We start from the raw sequence: 16,248 nt of genomic DNA, 5'->3' as shown, positions 1-16,248 counted from the left end.
AGACTAAAATTTTCCATCCTAAGAGTCACTGTGAAAACTGAGTGAAGAAAAACAAAGTAAACCACATTAAGAAAAAAATATCTTTTAAAGTAAACAAAGTAACCCGCATTCATTGAGAAAAAATATCTTTTAAAGTCAGTATTAATAATTTGGTGTAAGTATCACAGGTAAGGGGTAGATACATATATTTTTCTTTACGTCATCCCTAGAAGTATTAAAAATAATGCTACATGCTACATTTTATTAAACGTTTACATTTGTTTCTCAAAAAGTAACAAACAAAAAACCCCATAAATTAATTTACATTTCAAAACAAAATCATGCTCATAAGTCAGCAATAAGGTTTCACAAATGCTAGGTGCATGGCACTCCATTGAATGCAACCAAAGCTAAACCTGTGTCAGCTGGAATAATTTATATTTTGATCTGAATCCCTCAAATAACTCACTGTCTTAATTACTGTCTCCTCTGAAAGTGAATCTTGTGAATACACAGTTAGCTTTAGACACTGAACGCGGGATGATGCTGTTGACAAATAGGGACATTATTTCATTACATTAAATCTTACCCTCAAACTAAGAGTTTTCTACCTCATTTGTCAATAAAAATCATTTACAGACTCCTACTGTCTGGCTGCACTATTGATCCAACTCCTGAACAGCAACTAATATGATGATTAATCTGCAAATGACCATAATTTAAAAATATTCCTGATAAATCATGATAGTTCCATTCAGAGTTGCTCATTATTGTCATGTAAACAACCACCCACTTGTATCTGAATCTAAATAGATTTGCTGTAAAGCAGAATCAAGTCATTCAATCAAGGAAGAATTTGAAAGGCACCTAATCACCCCAATAAACAATTATTTGCCATGAAAATTATGATGAATGATATGAGTTAAATGTATACCAGGAAGCTTTAATCTTCACTTCATGACCTTCCCCAGAGGCTTTTTCAAATAGACATGTGTACTACAGTGTAATTGCAAACCTAGAAACTTCACTATGATCTCTGTGCTTCACACTATGACCACTTAGAACTTTATAGTGAGAGTGCTGAAAGGACTTAGATCCTCATATACTTCAAAAAGCACAGTTCCTTACTACTTGAGCTAATGAAGTATCTCCTTTAGCTATTTGCAGTATAAAGCATTTGACACACCTCTGAGCAGTTCTGATTGGATCCACTCAATGGCAGTGGTACACAAACACTAACTAGTTAATTACAGGTTTTAGAGTAGCAGCTGTGTTAGTCTGTATTCGCAAAAAGAAAAGGAGTACTTGTGGCACCTTAGAGACTAACAAATTAGTCTCTAAGGTGCCAGAAGTACTCCTTTTCTTTTTAGTTAATTACAGGATTTCTTCTGATTAGGATAAATTGTAGTAGAGGGAGTTTATACTTTTCCTTGGAAAATTTTGCAGAGAAGAAGGTTCATATAGCCATAGATTTTAAGACTACAAGGGACCATTAGATTATCTAGTCTGACCTCCTTTTTCAACACAGGCCACAGAACTTCACCCAGTTATGCCTGTAAAGCCCACTAACTTATGTTTGACTAAAACATCTCTTCCAGGAGGGCATCCAGCCTTGATCTGAAGACATCGAGAAGTGGAGAATCCACCACTCTCCTGGGGAGTTTGTTCCAATGGTTAATCACACTTATTATTAAAAATTGTGCCTCATTAACAATTTGAATTTTTCTGGCTTAATTTAATTTCCAGGAGTTGGTTCGTGTTATGCCTTTCTCCAAAGGTTAAAAAAGGTCATACTTTTTCCCTGTAAAGGTACTTAAATGTGGGCACCAGAGCTGGATACAGTATGTACCATTCTCACCAATACTGTATGCAGTAAAAATCACCTCTGTATTTCTACTCACTATTCCCCTCTTCACAATTCCAAAAATCACATTACCCTTTTTCACCACAGCATTGCACTGGGAGCTTATGTTAAGTTGTTTGTCCACTATGACCCCTAAATACTTTTCAGTGTCACTGCTTTCCAGGGTACAGTCTGCATTCTTTGATTTTAGATGTATGATCTTGCACTTGACTGTTAAGTTAAATATATGCAATTTGCAAGTACCTTAGATTCTGGATGATAGCACAAGTCTCCACAGATGTTTTCATGTATCTTACATTCCAGTGATAGGCATGGTCTATTGCTTTGGTTCATTGGTAGCTGCTGGGCTGCAGTACATTGCCGCCAGGCTTTACGTAAGAGATCATATCCAAGAATAATGCCATTCGGTTGTCCTGGTGATGCCCAGTCAATTTGAAGAGATCTACAGTAAAAAGAATAAAGTCTGGTACAACAATTAATTTAATAATCCTATTTTTAGTTGAGCTTCTGCTGACATTCACATTAATTTAGAAGTCTCCAGCAGTTTCTTTTTATATTGGTCACATGGAGTGGAATTATTAAAAGTGTAAAAAATCCCCTTCTAAACTGTCAAATTAACAAAATCTTTAATAGACAAAAAAATAGCAAACTAGCAAAATCTGATAATACTTGGGAAAATGAACTTCTTATAAGGACTGGACAAAGCACCTAAAAATTTAGAGCTATAAAAGACCAATTAGATCATCCAGTCTAGGTATCTGCTAACATAAGATTTTTCCTTTCAGAACATTTTCTAGCATTTTGCCCAGTTTAATATAGAATAAGTCATACCTGGCAGGGGAATGGATTAGAAGACCTAATAGATACTTCCTATCTCCAGCTTCTATGACTCTAGGATGTATTGTAGCATTGGGCAGTAGCACCATTGCCAAAGTTGAGCTAGACATTCCATTGTAAACCAATCTTTTCAGTTGTTAATAACTTTCATAAAATAATTCCTTTTGGTCTGAAATGTCTTCTAATTGTTCCCTCCTCATTGGAGAATTAACAAAAACAATGTGTTGAGCCCTTTGAGTTAGATAAGAATGAAAAAATATGTATTTTTTTCCTGCATTAGCAAAATGGTTCGGTTTTATCTTTTTGGTGGTCACATAACTCAACATGACAAATTTTAAAAACTTCAGACTTAGAATGTGTCTCAGTAAGCAATATTCCTCATTCTAAGTTTGAACTTCTTTCATTCAGAAATAAAGTGAAAAGTGGGGAAAAAAAGTGTGTATGGTGTGAAGGATTCAAGTCTCCTGGATCTCCAGTGGGAAAGGTGTGATTCTGCACTATATTCAACATTGCGCCTATAAGGCACAATCCAGTCCTTGGTTTCAATATTTAGCATCAGATAATCCAGTTTAGAAGAGAGCGAGTGCATTAAAGGAAAAAATTCAGTCTAGTCTGTAGAACACTGGTCACCATTAAAAAGTCATGAATATTATCTCCAGGATTGACCCAGCATTCCTAAAAACAGCATTCTATTTTTCCAAAGGAAAGATCTCAAAAAAGATCTCTAAAAGGAATAAAATTGCCACCCTCTCCCCTAAAAATGTTCTTATTAAAACATTTTTCACATGAAATGAATGAAAATGTTATTAATTTAAAGTTTCATATTTTAGCACAATCATGATCACCACTTTACATATATTTAGGCTGTTTTGTGCTATTCTCACTGTACACCAGGTGACATTCTCACTTAGGTAATAGATTGCAGTGCAGTTCAGGACTGCTACATACCAGTCCTCCTATCTGTATATAAAATTGTCAAGTACTTACTATTCCCACAATACATTTTTTAAAAAAATCTCCATAGCCCAATTACACAGCCACTGTCAGAATGCCAGTGACATCATAAATTAGCATTAATTTAAACGAAGACAGTTACACTCAAACAGCAGCAGCTGCGATAAACCTTGACATCTTAACAGAATAAAAATAACAGCACACTATTATTTCACTTCCTTGAGGTATAAACAGAGGAACACACATAGCAATATGCATCTGCAGAGAGAGAATTAATGTCACCTATGAAGGAATAACTTCATAGGTGACTTGTAGAGTCACTATTATTATTCTGAGGTCTTCATCTGACTCACTGAATTAATTCCACATTCTGTAGATGGCTATTTTGTATTCACTGCATATTCAACTATCAAAAAAAACAACAACACAACCTCTCTACACTTAAGTAACATTCCAGGGTCTGATTTAAACCCACAAAAGCAGGGAAATATCCAGAGAAAGCTAAAGAGGGGAGAAGAAAGGAAAGAAAGGCTAGTACTTCAACCTTTATTCATACCATTGTGACTCTCTTCCAGTCTTTGCACACTGCTGTACCATGGCAAAGCCAATATTTCTAGCCATACTGCTGAATGATTTTGTGTTCGAGAACTCCACTCAGACCATCAGGGTAAATTTTCAAAGCATTGTGCAGGGTTTTACAGGTTTGCAAGTCACATTTCTCACTAAAGTAAAGCGGAATCTCGTCTAAAACCTCGTACAATGGTTTGAGCATTTTACCCCTTATGTAGGGCTCAATGTACGCTACTGTTTAAAAAGCAAGCACTTTATTATTGTACTATTTACACAGATGCAACTAGAGCTAAGTGAATACTGTGATGGTGCCCCCATAAGGCTTTATGGAAATAGGCTTATGAATGTATGTATGGCATAACTAGAATATGTTTTATGCTACATATGCCATGTAACATATCTCTGTAAAGGTTATGATCTACTGAATTTATTCATCCTATTTGTATGCATGTGTCATTATTGTATTCGAAGTTATGAATATTGGCTGTATACTTGTTGGATTTTAAATTATCTTAGTAAGGCATTTGGTCAGCTTCTTCAACCAAGAAGCACTTAAGGACAATGAATCTTGGAAGGCTCCAATCCACATAAGAAGTCTACATGAGGACATTCAAGGTAGCAGGTGAACAATGGCTGCTGCCTGTAAAAACTGAGTCATGCATAGATATGTGACTTGCCCAGGTGACGCCAAAACTCCATCTTGAAGCTGGACTTTGCATAGGAGAGAGGAGGGGGCCTCCACCCACAAGAGAAAGTCTATTTAAGCCCATGGGAGACCTCTCCATTTTGTCTTCAGCTGGGTAAATAGAGAGCCTCTCCACCACCAAGGATACCTGAAAAAAACTGTAACAAACTGTAACTACAGGGGGTGTGAGTGATTGCTGGACTTAGATTAAAAGGAGACTAGTCTGTAAAAGGAAGCTTACTGGAACACCACTGAGGGTGAGATTTTGTCTGTATTCAGTTTTCTTAGACATAGACCTGCGGGTTTTATTTTATTTTACTTGGTAATTCACTTTGTTCTGTCTGTTACTACCTGGAACCACTTAAATTCTACTTTCTGTATTTAATAAAATCTTTTTACTTATTAATTAACCCAGAGTATGTATTAATACCGGGGGTGGGGGGGAGGAGAGCACAAACAGCTGTGCATATCTCTCTCAATGTTATAGAGGGCGAACAATTTATGAGTTTACCCTGGATAAGTTTTATACAGGGTAAAAGGGATTTATTTGGGGTTTGGACCCCATTGGGAGTTGGGCATCTGAGTGTAAAAGACAGGAACACTTCTTAAGTTGCTTTCAGTTAAGTCTGCAGTTTTGAGGCATGTGGTTCAGACCCTGGGTCTGTGTTGGAGCAGACTGGTGTGTCTGGCTCAGCAAGACAGGGTGCTGGACTCCCAAGCTGGCTGGGAAAGCAGGGGCAGAAGTAGTCTTGGCACATAAGTTGGCAACCCCAAGAGGGTTTCTGTGATCTAACCCGTCACAAATAATATTTAAAATAACTGCAAATATTTGCACAAATTCTTTAATACATTTGTTTCAGCCCTTCACACCCTTCAGTGTGTCCTTTTCAGGTGAAATTCACCCCTGTCCACAGGAACAGGAGGACTATGCACCACTTAAAATAGACTTATATTCAGCAGCGATTGAATAGGACTTATGTTGCACATAAGCTTGTGTAACAAATGTCATCTTGGCCATGAGACTCAACTAGGGGCCTCCACAGCTATAGATTCTTGAGTGTCCACTGCTTGAGCTAAATAGCCAGACTCTGTAGTTGGGAGCTGTAACAGAATCACATCCTCTGGACTGGCACAGATGGGGACGCATTACACACTGCTCTGTGATTTACACATTTCCTCTGGATAGAGGAAACTCATCCCAAGCAGCTAAAGCCAAGCAGAGTTCAACCCCCACTTATATGATAACTGTCATCTTGGCTAACGTACTAAGGATCGAACCAGGGACCGATGCTTCATGCTGGAGAGTCTGGCCCATAGAAGAGAATCAAGACATGAGGCACCAGAACTACAACTCCCAGGAGGCACTAAAGCACCTCAGGAGGACATATTAATTTCAAACTGACCTCAACAATATGTTCTGAAACATTTTGATTTTGGAATGTTGAAATATTTCATTTTAATCAGATATTCTGAAAATGTTTCAGTCAGTAATTTGAAATATTGAAATATTTGAAGAATGGAAACTTTTTGCCCCGACATAGCAGGGGTGGGCAAACTACGGCCCGCGGGCTGGATCCGGCCCCTCAGGGCTTTGAATCCGGCCTGCAGGATTGCCCCCTGTGGAGGTGCCGGCCCCGTGCTGCTCTCAGAGGTGGCCAGCACCACGTCCCTGTGGCCCGCGGGGTGGGGGGCAAGAGAGCTGCGTGTGTTGCCCTTGCCTCCAGGCACCACCCCCCTCCTCCCCCGCAGCTCCCATTGGCTGGGAACGGGGAACCGCAGCCAATGGGAGCTTCGGGGGAGGTACCTGGAGGGGTGGCAAGGGCAGCGCACAGAGCCCTGTGCCTCTCCCTCCCCCAGGGGCCATGCAGGGACATGGTTCCGGCCGCTTCCCGAAGTGGCGCAGCATGGGGCCAGGGCAGGCATGCAGGGAGCCTCCCCTAGCCCCGGTGCATGCTGTTGGCACCCTGGAGCCTCTTTAGGTAAGTGACGCCGGGCCGGAGCCCTAACCCATCCTGCACCCTACCCCCCAACTCCCTGCCTAAGCCCCCTGCCTACACCTCACACCCCTCCTACACCCCAACCCCCTACCCTAAGCCTCCTGCTGCACCCAAACCACCTTTCCTGAGCCCCCTCATACAACCCACACCCCTCCTCTGTCCCAATCCCTTGCCCTGAGCCTGTTCCTGCACCTGCTCCCACACCTCGCACTCCCTTCCGCACCCCAACTCCCTGCCCCAGCCCTGCATACAATTTTCCCACCCAGATGTGGCCCTCAGCCCAAAAATTTTGCCCACCCCTGCAATAGAGAATAAAACAAAAATTTAAAATATCTGAAGTTTGATCAGCTCTAGTTATTAGGAGTTTGATTATTATAGTATCAACAATCACAAGGATCCAAAAATCATAAGCCAGCTCCACCCATCCCAAAAATCATAAATTTGTCTTAAACATTATAAGATTTAAAAACAAGTAATTTGGGGGTTGTGACATTAGTCTTTATGGTTCATATTTTCAAGCTTTTCTCCTCAAGGATGAGGGCTAAACATTTATTTTTTAAAAAAATGAAATCTGAGATTCTCACATAATCCACTGACTTTGGGAGTTGGGGGCTTAAGAAAAATACCAAAAATTATGAGATTCACAATAAAATAGTAAAAGATGGAGACACTGTTATTATTCTTACTAGTTGTGATCATTGGGGCAAATAAATTCCTAATTACAGATCACATGTATTGAATTATTGTCTCTCTAGACCACCACTTCTTCATAGCAGAGGGAGTCTTTTGTATCGGATAACGGTACTTAGATATTTAGGGACGCAGCGCGACACAATAACCAAGATACAGACTTGTTGGGACTGGGAATCAGATAAATAGTTCTTTTCTCCTTAAGAGCTACCGGTTATAAGTGCTATACAGCTAAGTATTTATTATTAGAGAATTTTTAGTTTGAAGGTCACAGATCCTTAGACAATTCTTACTGATTTGTCACGGTCTGGGTTGATCCACATGTGCACCTGCAAATTCTGCTTCCCCCAAAAGCACCTAAGGGGCTTTTCATTTCTTTCAGACAGCTCTGAGGAGTCCTCTGTAGTGTAGGCCCTATCCCTCAGACTCCTTATCACAGCCACCAACCTCTTAATTCAGAACAGGATGGAATCCCCAATAGGGTTCATCTGCACTGTCCCTTACTTGTCTGGAGTGGTCAGAGTTGTTATTAAGCAACACAGCCATTACTTTGCCAGAGGGCTGAGTTTATCATCTTTGAAAGAGCAATAAATAAATACATAAATAAATAAATGAAATTATTTTTTAAAAAGCGAAAACTGATTTCAAAACAGAGATAGTGATTAGTCCACTACCCAAACTAGTAGTCAGCTGGAAAGTGCATGGCATGGTGAGAGAAGAGCGCCATGCTTCTAGTACTGAAATGAAATGCTCTCACATAGGGATTAATCCTGAGCTTCTTACTCAGGCAAATTGCACCCTTGATTGCAATGGGAATTATGACTGAATAAGAATGAGAAAATACTGAACAAGATGTTCATGAATGGGTTCCATACTGTTTTGTATTTCAAGACTGGCATTAAAAAAATAAATAAATACTGGACTGTGACATTTTGTACCAAGTTTCAGCCTGAAGCTGAGTTACTAAGTGTTGGCAGTAGAGGGTATTCATAATGATGATGGTGGTATAACCTTCATCAGAACAGCCTGGATGGAGCTGCTATCAGAAAGACTTCTAAAAAGTTGGTGGGTGAAATTATAATTTATGTCATACAGCACCTGGAGGCAAATTTGAAAACAATTATTTGTGAATGCTACAAAGACATTATCCTACAGCTTTCTCATCAATAATACAGCCCCCAAAACTGATTCAGAAATGGAGAAACTGCCAGAGTTCCAACTAAAGACAATAAACTGCATGATCTATGCTATATCTCATCCTTCTTATGAGCCTATACTCTAAAAATGCCTTTTTTTTTTTGGGTCTGTGGGCAAATACATATTAAAAATGTCCCTTTGTTTGTACGAACTGGAATTTTCCCCCTAAGCTTATTCCTTTACGGAGGATAAATAAGCAAAATTCATATTCAGTCCAGCGCCTGCTGAAGCTGTCAGCTGCTGCGTTTGTCATATTTCAATCAAAGCTGAAGCCAGCCAGCCATTTTTATACTGCACAGTCCCTACATACTCGAGGACCAGAATTAATGAATTAGCTATTGATTAAATTCCACTCTAGCAAATCCACCGTGGCAAATAAATGAACTACCCGGGGCACATGTAGGCCACGGCCAGACATGTCCGGGCAATCGATCAGTAGTTAGTATTCTTTTGGGATATAAGAACAGCTGATGATAATATGACATGCAGGGAAAGGCAATGTAGAAACAGTCTATTTCTGGCTGAACAGATTATAAAATTGGAAGGTATTTCTGATCTTTTTGCACTCATGTGTTATGACATATTTAGTTTGTAAACAATAGCAGAAACACACATAAGTGTTTGCAATACAACAAAGGCATACATAAAGTTAAAGCCAAGGGCAAAAGATGAAATCCTGAATTGAGTTCTTATCGTCAAACAAGCTTTCACTGTATCTGTATGTGTGACAGAAAAATAGCAAGCTTAATTTCACCCAATGATTACCTTATTCAGAGCCAAATATAGAATTCAAGGAAAATGTAGAAATGATAAACAGCAAACAGAAATTCCTTTTAAACATTGGGAGAGTAAATCCATTCTTCTGACCATTTCTGAAGGCTTAGATATTAGATTTTAGTTATTTAAAAGATAATTTTGTTGTTTCTGCAAAAGAAACATAGCTAACTGGCCCTCCATGCCCAGAAGTGTAATAAAATTACACCAACAATAACATACATGCAGGAGGCTGTTTTATGGTTAGTGTAGTTTTGATAAATGTTTTGGCACTGTATGTCCATTAGTTATAGCCTCTCCTTTGGATAATGTTAGCTCCCACCATGGTTCTTTTAACGAAAAGAATTACTATGTATGTCACTACTTGGCTGCCTCTGGAGTCTGCCAGCCTCGCACTATTATTACTGTTGAGAAGTTTGCCCATGAGTGGGAAAGAGAGGGAGAGGAGACACAGATAGCAAACAGGGCTTTCAGGAGGCACAGACACACACCCCTTTTAAGATGGTTTATTAATTGTTATTGTCATGATGTATGACTATTTCTCTCACAGTTACCTCAGCTTCCATTATCAGTGTCAAATGGTTCTTTTCCACATTCATTCCCCTCCCCTTACCGAACAGTAAGTTTGATGATTTTCATTCTCCCACATCCCTTCATTTAGCTGCCTTACATTTATATTGCCTTTTATTTAGTAATATCACAAATTGATGACCAATAACCAGGTACATGCAGCCAGCTAAAGATGAGAGGTGTTTTTTTTTCAGTCACTCAGCTGGCCATAACTCTAATATCAAAAATGACCACCAGTAGCAAAGAGATTAGGAAGATCTTATAACTATATTTTAATTTTTCTAATGCTCCTTATTCTGAAATGAAGGAAATAGCCTCAAATTATATTTTTCACTGTGGCAACAAGTAGTTCTGCCTTAACAAAAACAAACAGAGTACAGTACCTTGGACTGAGGACGTGTATTATGGGTGCTGACAGCTCATTTGGCTCATCTTCCACAGTTGTAATTTGGGTTTTATTGCTTTTCACACAAGCATACGTTGTGCAGACTTCAACCTTGGTGCAAAAGAATGATACTTGTAAAAATCTAGTTGCAGAAGTTAACTAACACTGTTACCTGTTTACCCTTCCTGTCCCCCTTAAAGTAATTTTTCCTCCTGATCACTGAATTCTACATAACCAGGAAAAAATAATTTTAAGATAAGTGCTCAGATAGTGTGCTTTTTTATTGTCCAGGGTACGACTATATTTATATATCTAATTTCTGCTCTCAGTTACACAGGAGTCAATACAGTTACTGCAGCTTTGTATTGATGTTCGTAACAGCAGACTCTGGTACATAATGTTGAGAAGCAGTTGGACTAGGAGATCAAAAACTTCTAAATTCTCATTTTGACTCTGATTTTTTGTCTGGCCTAAAACAAGTCACTTCACCTTCCAGTGTCTATCAGGTTCTTCTCTGTAAAACTTAGGCAATTTTACCTCACAAGGATGTTTATTTTATGTTTGTACTGTACTTCGAAGATGAAAAATCCTACATAAATAATATATTTTGCTATTAAAAATCTCACAAGAAAATAATCACCTACTCCTTCAATTCCTGAGACTAATCTAAATAGATAGAAGAAAGATGACAAGTGAAGAATGGTAATGTCACCCCTGCATTAGCAACAGAGAGGTCATGCAATACACAGAAGCAGAAACAAACAAGAGCTCATACATGAACATAAGCAGTAAGACAGACACACATCCAGATAATGTTATTTCCAAGGTGCATGGTGGGGAGGGGGAAATGATACATCAAAAAAAAAAAAAGATCCCAGCTGAATAGTCTGATTTTACCTAATAGATTGTTGGCCCAATACAAAGATTGGGAAAGCTGAAGTGCTACAGAGGAAAACAATTAATATTGCAAGCAACAGAAGGTGTCTATGGTATATTAATACTGAGAGTCCATAAGTGTGGCAGTACTCTGAATTTGCTTTACTATTGAAAAATGTGTTTTCAGGAAGCATTGGGAAAGTCATATGAGTATTTATGGATGGAGGTTTGCTGTTACAGAGGGGCTGGAGCATAGAAATCTGTTATGGAGTGCCTGTCTGTGACGTTTATTTATGGCATGTAGTAATTGGATGCAAATTTTAGAACAGAGTATAGATGACTACTACCAAGATCTTTCCATACCTAACACAACTTAAGTCTGAAATAGTTACAATTAGGAGCCAGCAAACCACACTTTCTAAACTGTATCAATACAATTCACTAAATAGATAAATATTTAAGTTTTTCCGTGAGCTTATATTCTAGGAAATGCCTACAGTGTTTTGACTTTTGATAGATACCTAAGAGAGGGAGTCAGAGACAGACAGAAAGAAAAAGATGTCGCTCTCAACTGCATAAGAAAGTACCATTATGATTTCATGGCTCAATGCTGCTTCCTCCACAGAAAGACAAGGGGGGAAAAAAGATGATAAAAGGATGACAAATGCAATATCATTATTTCTCTGTGCTGATATATTATGCATGCCTGATGTTTCTAAAACAATTGCAATTTTCTTTTAATGAGTAGGAGTAGAGTCTTTTACTTCTTGTAATATATATATTGGGGCTTTGCTAATGTCATAGCATATGGAATTTAGGAGAAATCAAATGGAGTTCTGAGGGTGAAAAGAGGAAATATGAAAACTGGTTATGCACCCAAAATTATGCTGAAAATAAATGTGTATGTGTAAAAATATGTGTCTACAAATACATATATGAACCAATGTATACTCTCTCTCTAATATTATATAATAGTAATAAATAATATATATATTATTTGTGTATGAGTATTTTTATATAAAGATACAAATATTCATGGCATGTATTCATCTCTCTATTATTGACTCAGAGAGAGAGAGAGAGAGAGAGGTCACTTCCAGCCCTATATCCATACAGACGTGTGTGTCCCTATATTCACAATTTTGCCCTGAACTACACATATTTTATGTAAAATTAATACAAGTTGCACAGCCTGCAAAACAAAATTGTTCTGACCTGTATATTGTATATAGTGAATGGAGACAAGTCTCTTAAAAGAAAGGACCCAGGTTTGTTCATTCCAGTCTTGTACTGCTTATTATTTACATAGATAGAATACTCTGTGACAACACCATTTGGGTTTGAAGGCGATGTCCAGATGACACGTACAGCTGTACTGTTGATGATGACAACCTCTGGAGGGAACATGCCCTCAGGCTCTAGAAATAAAGGAAGAAACTGAATAAACTCCAGCTGTCTCTGTAAAAGCACTTGTTTAACCAAATGCAGATTAGTATTTAGGTTTAGCAAAGGGTTCACTGCTTATCTGCTTTCCTCTGATGAAGTTATCACAGTCTGTAGTTCTCTATAAATTGGCTTATTATACTCTCAGTTAGAAACCATGAGAGTCGGTGGTAAAATGCTTTATACCACCAGCATACTGTTAATCTTCAATGGTATGTGACCAGTGGGATATGATGATAAATTATTCACCCATCTGTACTGCTAACACACAGTTATTATTTTTATGCCCCCCATCCCCCTCAAAAACATGCAATTTGCTTTTTAAGCAAAAACAAACACAAAAATACACTGCGTCTGGTGGAACGTGACAAATTCTTTGATGTTCTGAGCCTTGTAAGTCAAGCAATATGAAGCAATATGCAATATTGTCATTATGTAAATGGTTTTGAATGTTGATTACCATAGGCAATGATGAAGTCTAACGCTTAAAAAAAAACCTTCCTTAGCGTTAAATTACATAATTATTAAACCATGTCAGAAATAACTATGCAAAGACCTATTTTTATCCTAAGAGCCCATCTTAACCAGTTGAAAAACTGCCCTTGCAATCAATTCTATTTTATAAACAAAAGGTGCTAACCTTTGGCATCACCAAGGAAATGGAATCCTCACTTAAAGTGTTTTGCTAATGACCTGGAACACTTGCTTCTGAGATAATGATATTATAATGTTTATAATGAGACTTTATAAAGCCAAAAAGATTAGAAAGACCATTCCAAACACATTTCAGATTCACAAGTATTTTTTTCTCTCCCCCGCCAGCCAACTGGCTTGGAAATGACTCATAAGGAAATTTTCTCAGAGGCTGAACTTGCACCTTAACATTTCTGGTGACTCAGGAAAGGTCCTGCATTTGACTGTCATGTCAAAAGCACGCCGCTTCACAGAGCAAATCTTTTTAAAAACCATTGATTGTTTTTAAATTTCACTATTTATTGACATGAACTCTATTCCAAATGTAGTGTACATAGATCATAGTACACAAAGGAAGATGAGAACAAACTGGGTTAATATCCGCTATTAGAGCTTTGTGCTTCTGTCTCAGTGGGATATTTTATTGATCTGCCACTTGATGACAACTAGCACTTAAGCATTTTAGTGTTTTAGCCCTTTTTCCTTTTATACCGGAAATTTTTATAATGAAAGGATGACTGATCTCAACCCTAACAAAAATCAATCAATTTCATTCTCAGATTTTAAGCCAAGCTGCGATCAGGATGAACCAACCTCCATCTGAAGTATTCACGTGCACCACTTCACTGTTGATACTGTGGACACCATTGAAAACTTGAACAAAAACCTGATACTCTGTGTTGGGATGCAAGTCGCCAATGACAGCATAGTTTACATTGGCCTGGATGCTCAGAGAATTGTTATACGTAGGGGAGTTCCAGAAGAGGATGTAATATTCAACATCTCCTTGCAAATCTTTCAGTGCTGGGAAAGAAAGAAACATCAATAAACGAATAAAAATATTTTGAGAGATTAAAGAGGACATATTCAGTAGATTTGCCTAATCACATCAGCCACACCATCAGAGGCTCGTTCACCTGCGCATCTACCAATGTGATATATGCCACCATGTGCCAGTAATGCCCCTCTGCCATGTACATTGGTCGAACTGGACAGTCTCTACGTAAAAGTATAAATGGACACAAATCAGACGTCAAGAATTATAACATTCAAAAACCAGTTGGAGAACACTTCAATCTCTCTGGTCACCCGATTACAGACCTAAAAGTGGCAATACTTCAACAAAAAAACTTCAAAAACAGACTCCAATGAGAGACTGATGAATTGGAATTAATTTGCAAACTGGATACAATTAACTTAGGCTTGAATAGAGACTGGGAGTGGATGGGTCATTACACAAAGTAAAACTATTTCCCCATGTTTATTCCCCCACTGTTCCTCAGACATTCTTGTCAACTGCTGGAAATGGCCCACCTTGACTATCACTACAAAAGGTCCCCTCCCCCCCACTCTCCTGCTGGTAATAGCTCACCTTAAGTGATCACTCTGGTTACAGTGTGTATGGTAATACCCATTGTTTCATTTTCTCTGTGTATATAAATCTCCCCACTGTATTTTCCACTGAATGCATCCAATGAAGTGAGCTGTAGCTCACAAAAACTTATGCTCAAATAAATTTGTTAGTCTCTAAGGTGCCACAAGTACTCTTTTTCTTTTTGTTATTAAATTGAAAATATACTTTCTTATCAATAGAATTTGTTTTGCTGACTAAACAATGTTCCTTGATATCTCTCCGTCTTAAAAACACTATAGTATTCTTCAGAAATTCCCCCCATATAAATAGAAATAATGTACTTCCATACTTTCCCCAAACCTTCATCGCTTGATTTTGCATCTTTACCAGACTAGTATATTTCTCTGCGAGTAGCCCCATCAAAATTAACAGGACTCCCTGTGGAGTAAGGTACTAATTAATAGGTGAAATTTGCTACTCAAGTGGTACATAGGCTTTATGGCTAGCCTCACAGAGAGGGTGAGTGAGGGGAGCAGAATTAGGCTCTTCTGCGGTACTAATTTAAGATACAGGGCTTAAATCTTATTTACCCAAATCCCTTTCACATCGCTCTGGCAGTGCTCAGTGTGAATGTAATTTCTGGGTGTGAATGTAATTTATGTCCATTTTAAGGCTCCTTTACATTGCTAGAGAGGTGGAAAGGGGCTTTAGTATAAATGAGAATCTGGCCTTTAGAATTTAGACCATTAATGTAGCAGCAGTCAATCTGTGGAACTCTTTGCCAGAGTATGTTGTGAAGGCCAAGACTATAACAGGGTTCAAAAAAGAACTAGATAAGTTCAGGCAGACAGGTCCATCAATGGCTATTAGCCAGGATGGGCAGGGATGGTGTCCCTAGCCTCTGTTTGCCAGAAGCTGGGAATGAGCGACAGAGAATGGATCATTTGATGATTATCTGTTCTGTTCATTCCCTCTGGACCACCTGGCAATCGGCCACTATCGGAAGACAGGATACTGGGCTAGATGGACCTTTGGTCTGATCCAATATGGTTGTTCTTATGTTGGGTACATATGTGCAATAAAGTTGTTTTCCTACAAATGCATTTATAGGTCATATTTCTCTCTGAATTGTGACTTGCCCCCAATACTAACATGTTTCTCTGATGTTAGGGAGACAGGTCTATCCTTCCAAACTGAGTACAATATTACTAGCTGCAAGATAGAGGAACATTCATTGTACAGGGTCAGCTATGAAACTGGGGATTCCATGTACCTCCGGTGAACTTCCTGATACCTTCTCTCACTTAGTGACGTGGGGGGAGCAATTATCTTATCAATGGTAAACAATGCAACTTCAGATCAGATCAGCCACCACACTCT

At 38.5% G+C, this 16,248-nt stretch overlaps 1 protein-coding gene across 1 annotated transcript in view; it reads right to left on the bottom strand.

The window, feature by feature from the left end:
* Window positions 1-16,248, bottom strand: part of USH2A (usherin) — a 590,403-nt gene that overhangs the window by 151,110 nt on the left and 423,045 nt on the right. Inside the window, 4 exon segments of the mRNA XM_038396580.2 lie at window positions 2,087-2,285; window positions 10,501-10,613; window positions 12,594-12,796; window positions 14,109-14,318. Coding sequence (XP_038252508.1) covers window positions 2,087-2,285; window positions 10,501-10,613; window positions 12,594-12,796; window positions 14,109-14,318 — 725 coding nt within the window.

Source organism: Dermochelys coriacea, chromosome 3 (genome assembly GCF_009764565.3).
Source record: "Dermochelys coriacea isolate rDerCor1 chromosome 3, rDerCor1.pri.v4, whole genome shotgun sequence".
Taxonomy (NCBI): Eukaryota; Metazoa; Chordata; order Testudines; family Dermochelyidae; genus Dermochelys; species Dermochelys coriacea.
This window is presented reverse-complemented; position numbering and strand designations above follow the sequence as displayed.